Source organism: Arachis stenosperma, chromosome 7 (genome assembly GCF_014773155.1).
Source record: "Arachis stenosperma cultivar V10309 chromosome 7, arast.V10309.gnm1.PFL2, whole genome shotgun sequence".
In the NCBI taxonomy this organism is placed as follows: Eukaryota; Viridiplantae; Streptophyta; class Magnoliopsida; order Fabales; family Fabaceae; genus Arachis; species Arachis stenosperma.
The window spans coordinates 91,557,431-91,566,988 of record NC_080383.1 but is presented as its reverse complement, the minus strand read 5'-3'; the positions used below and the strand labels follow the sequence as shown (position 1 = coordinate 91,566,988).

The window sequence follows — 9,558 nt, the reverse complement described above, 5'->3', positions numbered from 1 at the left end:
AAAAACCTAAAAAATCCTAGAAAACCCTAAAAAATGTAAGAAAATTCTAACAAAACCCTAGAAAAACCTTGAAAACCCCTAGAAAAACTCTAGAAAACCCTATAAAACACTAAAAACCTAGAAAACATTAGAAAATTCTAGAAAATCCTAGAGAAACCCTAGAAAACTCTAGAAAAATCCTGGAAAATCCTAAAAAATCCTAGAAAACCCTTGAAAATTCTAAGAAAATTCTAGAAAATCCTAGAAAAACCTATAAAATCCAAAAAAACCCTAGAAAAACTCTCGAAAACCCTTGGAAATCCTAAAAAACCGTCGAAAACCCTAGAAAACCTTAAAAAGCCGTAGAAAACCCTAGAAAAACAAAGAAAACCTTAGAAAAACCCTAGAAAACGCTAGAAACCCTACAAAATACCTAGAAAACACTAGAAAACACAGAAAAACCTAATAAACCCTAGAAACCATAGAAAATTCTAGAAAAACCCTAGAAAACCATTAAAAAATCCTAGAAAACCCTAGAAAATCCTTGAAAAACCTATAAAATCCTAGAAAACCCTAGAAAGACCCTCGAAAACCCTAGAAAACACTAAAAACACTCGAAAACCCTAGAAAATACTAAGAAAAGCCTAGAAATCACTAGAAAACCCTAGAAAACTCTAAAAGACCCTAGAAAACCCTAAGAAAACTCTAAAACACCCTATAAAAACATAAAAACCTTAGAAAGCTCTAGAAAAACACTAGAAAATCCTAGAAAATACTGAAAATGCTAGAAAACCCTAAATAATCCTAGAAAACCCTAGAAAACACTAGAAAGATCTAGAAAATCCTAGAAAACCTAGAAAACCCTAAGAAAACTCTAGAGAACCTTAAAAACCCTAGAAAATCCTAGAAAAATTCTAGAAAACCCTAGAAAACAAAAAAAACTCTAGAAAAACTTATGAAAACCCTCGAAAACCCTAAAAAATCCTAAAAATCATAGAAAACCCTTAGAAAAGCCTAGAAAACCCTAGTAGAAAAACATAGAAAACCATAAAAAACTTTAGTAAAACACTAGAAAACACTAGAAAACCCTAGAAAATCCTAGAAAATACTAAAAACCCTTGAAAACCCTAAGAAAACCCTAGAAAACATTAGAAATCCCTAGAAACCCCTAAAAAACTAGAAAATCATGAGAAAACCCTAAAAATCGTAGAAAAATATAGAAAACCTTAAAAAATCCAAGAAAATAAAAAAAATCCTAGAAAAACCCTAAAAACACTAGAAAAACCTAGAAAACCCTTGAAAATCCTATAAAATCCTATAAAATCCTAGAAAACCTGAGGAAAACACGCGAAGAGCCTAGAAATTCCTAAAAAACCGTCGAAAACCCTAGAAAACCCTAAGAAAACCTAAGAAAACCCTGGAAATCCTTGGAAAATCCTAAAATAACCCTAAAAACCCTAGAAAATCCTAGAAAAAAGCTAGAAAACCCAAAGAAAACCCTAGCAAATCCAAGAAAAACCTAAAAAACGCTAGAAAACCCTAGAAACACCTTGAAAACCCCTACAAAACCCTAGAAAATCCTTGAAAAAACCCTAAAAAACACTAAAAAACCTAGAAAACATTATAAAATCCTAGAAAAGCCTAGAAAAACACTAGAAAATCCTAGAAAAATCTTAGAAATCCCTAAAAAATCCTAGGAAACACTAGAAAACCCTAGAAAACCCTAGAAAAACATATAAAACCTTAGAAAACCCGAGAAAAATGCGCGAAGACCCTAGAAAATCTTAAAAAACCGTCGAAAACCCTAGAAAACCCTAGAAAACCTTAGAAAACTCCAGAAAAGCACTAGAAAACACTAGAAAACCCTAGAAAATCGCTAGAAAACACAAAAAAAAATCATGGAAATACCCTAAAAATCTTAGAAAACTCTAAAAACCCTAGAAATACCCTTGAAAACCCTAGAAAAGCTTAAAAACCCTAAAAATATCCTAAAAAATCCTAGAAAATCCTAAAAATCCTAGAAAAATCCTGAAAGACCCTAAAAAACCCTAAAAACCCTAGAAACCTCCAAAAATCCTAGAAAATCTTAGAAATACCCTGGAGAATCCTAGAAAATCCTAAAATCCTAGAAAACTCTAGAAATACCCTAGAGAAGCCAAGAAAATTTTAAAAATCCTATAAAATCCTAAGTAAACTAGAAACCCTAGAAAACCCTAGAAATACCCTAGAAACCCATAGAAATACCCTAGAAACTCTTGAAATACCCTAGAAACCACTAAAAAACTCTACAAAATCCTAAGTGACCTAAAACCCTAAAAAAACCCTAAAAATCCTAGAAAATCCCTAAGAAACCCTAATAACCCTAGAAAACTTTAGAAATACCCTAGAAAATCCTAAAAATCCTAGAAAACTCTAGAAGTACCCTGGAGAACCCTAAAAAACCATACAAAACCCTAAGTAACCTAAAAAATCCTAAAAACCCTAGAAATACTTTAGAAACCCCTAAAAACCCTAAAAAAACCGTAAGTACCCTAAAAAACCCTAGAAAATCCTATAAAACCCCGAGGCTTAGTGTAACGCATATTTTAAAAGAAAATTTGACTTAAGAATCATATTATTTGATTTCGATTTATTAAGAAAAGTATTATGTTTTAAGTTCAATTTATTGAGGAAATATTTTGTTTTAAGTTATGATTTGAATTCGGTTTAATTAAGAAAAAAAAATTTTATTCTTGACTAAATGTTAGAGAAGTTTGGATATGTATAAACTAAACGTTTTGAGGTTATGATTGATGAATGATTGAAAGTGTATCTTTCTAGTGATGCGGAGATGTGACTGATTATGTGGTGATATTGAGGTGTGGTTGATTATTTGGTGATGCGGATGTATGACAAAAAGAAAAGGAATGAGAAACTATGAATGAAAAAAATAATTGAGAATTGGTTGTTTGATTGGGCTTTTTGCCAATTAGTAATGCGGAAGCGCTCGCCTGACTGATAACCTAATGTTGCTAATGTGAGAATGTCTGCCTGAGTGATAGCCTGTTTCTCACTGTGATGCACATTAGAGATGCTAGCAAAAATTATTATGATTATGATCCGGCCTAACTGACATAGGTAAACTCGTGATATCGAGGTATCCTGACTGACATGGGTTCGCCCATGATGATACCAATGTGCCTGACTGACACAGTGGAGAAACCATATTCGAAATTTGCCCCGGGTAACGTTGGATTGCGGGTAGACAATTGACGCATGAGCTCATCACCTGCACAGGAAAGGCATTTATCATATGCATTTGTGTGAATTGCATGAGTGTTCCTGTGTGTTGTGCTGTATTATTTGTGAATTTCCTTATATTTGATCTATGCATGAATTGCTTGTGTGCTTGTATTGCGTGTGTACTTGTGCTTGTTGGTTTTTGTATATGTTAGGGATTAAGATAATTGAGATCTGATCACTGAAACTCAAAACCGAATGACGTGACTCGAATTTACTTGAAATGATTCAATTTACAGAGAACTAACTAAAATCTTTAAAGTGAATTTTAAAGAATTCTAAACGTAATTATTTTGAAGTTATAAAGTAATTATTTGCAATTTATCCTTTTACTCTCATAGCATTCACTGTCCCTACTAAAAACCTGCAAGAACGATGTTCTCAACCCCTATAGGTTTCTTTTTCAGCGGCAAATTCATGAATCCTAGACACAAAACCACAGTTTCAGGAATCTTAAGCGCAAAACCATGACCAAACTACAAAATTTTATGTATATATGTATTTAAATTTTTTGTATTTGGTTCAGTTTTAGGTTTTATTTTGCCCTCATCATTTATTGTTTTGGTTTTCAGACGGGTACAACTTGTATATATATATATATATATATATATATATATATATATATATATATATATATATATATAGGGAATAAGGAACAATTTTTTTAGTAGAACAAGACTCGATCTATCCATGATTGGAATTAATGGTCGCTTAGGTAGATATCAAAATTATAAAATTATATTCAAGATAACCCGAGAATCAAACTCGGATCACAGTAATAGTAAATTAGTAAATACAACGGAAAAGAAAAACGTAAACCCAAGGTCACAGTCGGTTAAATCGAGAATTTACAACAAAAAATATCTCCATGTAGGGTTTTTAAGATTCCACTCTTGATTCTTTTTTTTTCCCCTTTATACTCCACCAAACAACATTGAATCAACATATTTCTATTATAGGATTCCTGTTAAAGCAATAATTAAGATACGAAATTAAAATAGATCACACAGGGCACTGAGGATACACCACGCCCTTGGGGTTGTTGACTTTGTATCGGAGCTCAAAATAGCCATATTAACGTGACATTACTTGGAAAACTTACACTACAGACACGACATACTAATGCTAGAACCTTAGAGGGACCATGGAGACAAGCTATATATTTTACATTTTACACTTAGATGAGTGCTGCTGGTCTCATATGACAGTAATGATGCAATGATGAGATTTTCCAAGAACAATGTAAGCAAAGAATGAAGAGTCAAAAAGCATCGGAATGCAAATCATATAAATTCATAGCTTATACTCTTGGATGATGTCGAAAAATTCAGCCAAGGTGTAAACAATTTGACAGGTACTCAATGCAGATGATGATTTCGACAATAGACTTTAGCATCTTTTTTATGATGAAATTAGATACAGAATAACAAACACTAAGGTACTCCATATTGGTTTAATATACTAATAATACAGACATACAGTATGAAGGAATTTCAGCTAGTCTCAAATATAGAGAAAGAAGAGCAGAAGCTGCAGGGAGAAAGAATTGCACGTGCATTTACCACAATTAGTAAAGGCCCAACATCCTTAGCTCTGTCACATGGCTGGGATCAAGTTCAGGCACATTCTTCACATGTTCTCGATCTTCTACCACATATTCCTGGCATAGAAAAGTGAATAGTTAAATACTTTCAAATTTTGAAAATCCTCATATGATACGAATCATTTAAAATCATCTATTGAATGATACAAGAGTAAATATATATAATTTCAAAGAACACTTTTGTTGTTGTACTTTTGTTTTCATGCATTTCAGCATTCTTATGGCATCCAGTAAAAAGATCGGTATTTTCTGTTGGATGCCATTAGCCTGTAATAAGTCAAACTGATATCAAGTCAAGAAACGCATAGCAGACCTTTGTCAATTCTTGTTTTGCAAGAACATGGTAGTGGCGTTCATTGATTCTTTGACCACATATTATGGCTATGAAGAATCCATAGAGCAATCCCACCAAAACAATGGCTAGAACTGCAAGCCAAAAGGAAACATAATTTTAATTACGTATAATAAAGATGGTATAGATTAATACAATTACAGATGAAGAAAAAAAACTGCAAATATTGGTCATAAAATTTTTAGAGGTGAAGCATTAGGTATACCAGCCATTGTATAAAATCCATATGGATGTTCTTCATAACCAAACATTTCCCTTAGTTCATCTCCATAAAATTTATACACAAGCACCCCCAAGAAAGCAACAACCTGTTGAAATTAGGAAGAACTTAACAGGCATTCTGTCAAGTAGATATTTAAAAAGCATTTACAACACATATGGTACTATTACTATCAAATAATTTCTTTCGGTGGGTCTAATTTTTCAGAGGTCAAATTGAATCAACTTAGGAAGCACAAAGCCTTTGTTAGCTTTATCCGTTCAACATTGGGAAGTCTTTTGTGTAACAATTCTAGGTTAGGATACTGTGGGGTCCAACTGAACCCTTAAGTAGTTAGCAAATGCCAAATGAACAAGGAAATCAATTATAAGGAGAGACCAGAATAATATATCTAACATGAAACCCTTCTTTTAGATCATGTGTCATGCACTACAAGCCAAATATCTAATCCTGTGATTCTTGTCCTGCAAGAATCCTTCAAATCCTATCCCACAATATCTACTTGTTTCTATGGCTGTTGTAAGACATGTTGGAGTTATGCTTCACCCAAATACAACAAAATCTGGCATAAACAGCAGACTACTGCAGATTTTGCTTCCTGCCATGGATAAGTTGAATATTAAAAGCTATAGCTCCTTTTGACAGGATTATTGAACAAGATTACTTGATGGGTTGCACACTTGCACTAAGCATTTAGCAATTGCTAAAAGCCATAGTTGATGGGGATCTCTATTTTCTTAAACCTAAAGACTGAATCAATTATAAGTGATGTGTTAGCACAGATGCCAGTAAGACGGGGGAAATGTAGAAGATTGTATTAAATTGGGGAAGTGTATCAATGTGCCAAAACTGTAAGAATTGGGAAAAAAAACAGTTACAGCATGTGAAGCAAGGGTAGAGGAAGAGTTAGAGCTCCAACATCTCTCTCTAGGCCAATCCGATTTAGTGCCCGATTGGATTGGCCATTTTTAAGAAAGATGAGAAAAGCACTTTTTATAAAGGTATTTGGATATTTAAAAGAAAAAAGCAAACTTTGAGTTTTAATGAATTGTCTAAAACAAAAAGTGCTTATATTTTATATTTAAACACAAAAATGCTTTTTATAATATAAAAAAGATCTAATTCTGTTTAAAATGCCATCTTCTGTCCAATGTTGCTTTTATAATTAGGTCCCCTTGTACTCTATTCTCTTTGTAATAACCTTCTCTTGATGTTAATCAAGTATCTTCAGTTATCCCCCAAAAAAGAAAGTAATGACTTATCAGCGAAAGTTTGTTGAAGACATGCTACACAATAAAAACTAAATGAAGTGGGTTTCCGTAAAATATCTTATTCCACTAGAGGAGAAAACTATCAATGAAATGCCTTCTGAGAATCACAATAATTTGCAATGTTATATAGACTCCTAGGGAAACCACAGCAATGGCCACTAATCAAGAGCGATAGCGGTAGATATGGATATGCTGTATACAAATAAGACTGTTCATACTTCATAATCACTAGACAAGAAAGGGCAAAAGTAATGTCATGAACATGCATAAAGTATCAATTTCACAATAAATAATTGTGATGACCAATCCCATACCAGTTGAACAATTATGAAAATGAATGCATGATCTCTGGCAACAAGAAACTGAAATTTTAATCTCAACCACCACCGATCTGGTGGGACGTTTGCACGTAATATGAAGACAGCTCTACACTCTGTACAGTGAGAAAAAGCAAAGCCCTCCTAGTACAACAGAAGGAATGAGAAGTCCAAAAGTAAGCAACACAGCAGCATAAATATACTGGAAGTCCTCACAAGAGCATGAAAAGAACACAAATAAGTATTAGATCTCCAATAGCAAACAAATAACTCTTACAATTGAATAAAACATTGTGATTATGGTTATCTTTCCCCTGTAGTTTTTCTCCCTTTCCAAATAATCCTCTCTACACTTTTTTTTTTCTTCCTTCCCATTTTCCCTTTTTCTTTTCCTATGAAACCTCCTTCAACTTTAGTTTAAGTTGAAAACAAATCTTTTATAGAAAGAAAATTTTCATTTTCAACTTTAACTCTAACTTGAGTAACAAGTTGTACTTTAACCCCATGTGGTGATAACATGTTTTATTTATAAACCTAGCTCCCTAAATTTTATTTTTTAATTATACTATTAACACCAAGCCTACCAGACTTTCAAGAGGATAATTTGAGGAAGTTTTATCTTACGATTAAAACTATGTTGTCTAATAAAACTAAATTTGAGGGGGTTTAGTGACAGAAAAATGGTAAAGGGTTATTTGAAAAAGTGTGAAACTAGGGGAACAAAGTTTACCTTAGCCTTGGCATAATTATGACCAACAAGACAGAACACTAAGAAGCGAAAGGAAGTTACCTTTGTAGACCGCCAATTATCTAGACATGATCTGTGGACATACTTTTGGGTGCCTTTGCAATGGCAAGGAGCGATCAAATCTTCTCCTAAAAGAAATTTACTCAATATTCAGCAAGTAGTTAACCTTGAAATACATAATTACATGCTACTTTAAGTTCCTTGGATCATATATGGGTTATGTCTGAAACTAATTTCATGATGGATACCATATAAATAAAATAAGTATGAAAAGAGGTATTACAGACCTCCTATATCAAGGCATATCCGGCACTGTGGCTGATCCGCATTTACCAGATGACAGCTCTCATCAAGAGGAACAGGGTGTGAATCATCGTTAGCAGCAGCAATGATTTCACAGGAAAATGAAGACTCTCCTCCTCCTCCTCCATATTCTTGCAAATTTAGATGCTGATTCAAGATGGGTTCGGATTCTGAACACTCTTCCTTGTCACCATTTGACGCTAATTGCATTTCGGGAAATGTATAATAAGGATTAAACAATGAGATTCATGGACAGAGCTATAATTACTACAGACCATCTCAACAGAACTAAGAAACCTGCAAAGACACCCACGAACAAATAATTATTAACTGGGTGTACGAGAAGGGGAAGGAACACGCTGAATAACAAACAATGAAAAAAAAAAAAGCAACTAGGTCTAGTTGGGTCGATCTCATTCATCTGTAAACGCAGGCAGGCAGCTTTGTTTTCAAAACGAAACCAAACAAAGCGAGCTGAAATTGAATTCAATATGATTTTGATTTTGATTAGAATAGATTTGAATTGAGAGAGAGCGGAAGCGAAGTGTGGCTTACCTAAATGATAATAGGAGCAAGAGACGGAGGCCTGCAACTGCAAGTGCTTCTGCAAGCAAACCCCAAATTTGATCTCAACCTCATTGAACTCGACTAACCAAACCTGGCTTTGCTAATGCCTATTAGTATTACTATTAGCACCCAATGTCAACATTCAACGACAAATTGACAATCGAAATCCTTTCGAGTTCCTACTTTCGTACTTTTTTCTTTCTTTCTTTCTTTTTTTAAACCAAAAAAAAACCTTTCGAAATTTCTTCTCTTTTTCTAAAATTTGCAGATCGGATTTCTCTTTTAAGAAATCCAACTGAATTTAATCCATCTTTTTTTTCCCCTAATTTATTCTGTCGTACTGGGCTTAGAATAGTCCAGCCCAGATTCAACCCTGCAACGCCTAGTTCTCAAACTGAGCCGTCTACACTGGTCAAAAAAAAAAAGCTGAGCCGTCTACCAGCAACTCGGCCCGATAGCAACGAATCTATAGTTCGTGTGACCTTGCCCATATAGATCTCCACAAGCCGTATCTGATCGGGGGAGTAAATTAAAACTCTCACCATTATTACCAAAAAAAAAAAAAAAATTAAAACTCTCACCACTATTTTGATTATCACTATTAAGGGTAACAACAAATCTACTTTAAATATGTTACGATTCTTGTTAATTTAAACATCGAATTTATTGTACGTGTTTTAAATGAGTATTTGATATATTTATTGTTCATATTATTTAATATTTTTATTATTTATTTATATTTTTTTTTTAAATTATAGTCTAAACAAGAATGTCAAAAAAACTTCCATCCCGACACAAAAGTCAAAACCTTCAACAAGGCATTTAGACTTCACTTTTAAACGGTGGCAGAACTTGAAACAAAATTTTGGGAGAATCAGATAGAAAATAACTGTTAAGATACTTTTGATATGGACCCTAT

The 9,558-nt window shown here is 33.4% G+C and overlaps 1 protein-coding gene across 2 annotated transcripts; it reads right to left on the bottom strand.

Moving 5' to 3' along the window:
* Positions 1-4,514: 4,514 nt before the first annotated feature.
* On the bottom strand, positions 4,515-8,875 carry LOC130942193 (uncharacterized). 2 transcript variants are annotated; one of them, XM_057870889.1, is made up of 7 exons: positions 8,628-8,875; positions 8,057-8,369; positions 7,812-7,897; positions 7,019-7,165; positions 5,419-5,521; positions 5,175-5,287; positions 4,515-4,918 (listed from the first exon to the last, which is right to left on the bottom strand). In XM_057870889.1, exons 2-7 carry the CDS (start codon positions 8,280-8,282, stop codon positions 4,826-4,828), a joined length of 768 nt encoding a protein of 255 aa, XP_057726872.1. In that variant the 5' UTR covers positions 8,283-8,369; positions 8,628-8,875; the 3' UTR covers positions 4,515-4,825. The 2 variants fall into 2 exon arrangements, with proteins under 2 accessions (XP_057726872.1, XP_057726873.1); XM_057870890.1 differs by having other exon boundaries at positions 8,057-8,546; positions 8,628-8,854.
* Between the last annotated feature and the right edge of the window lie 683 nt (positions 8,876-9,558).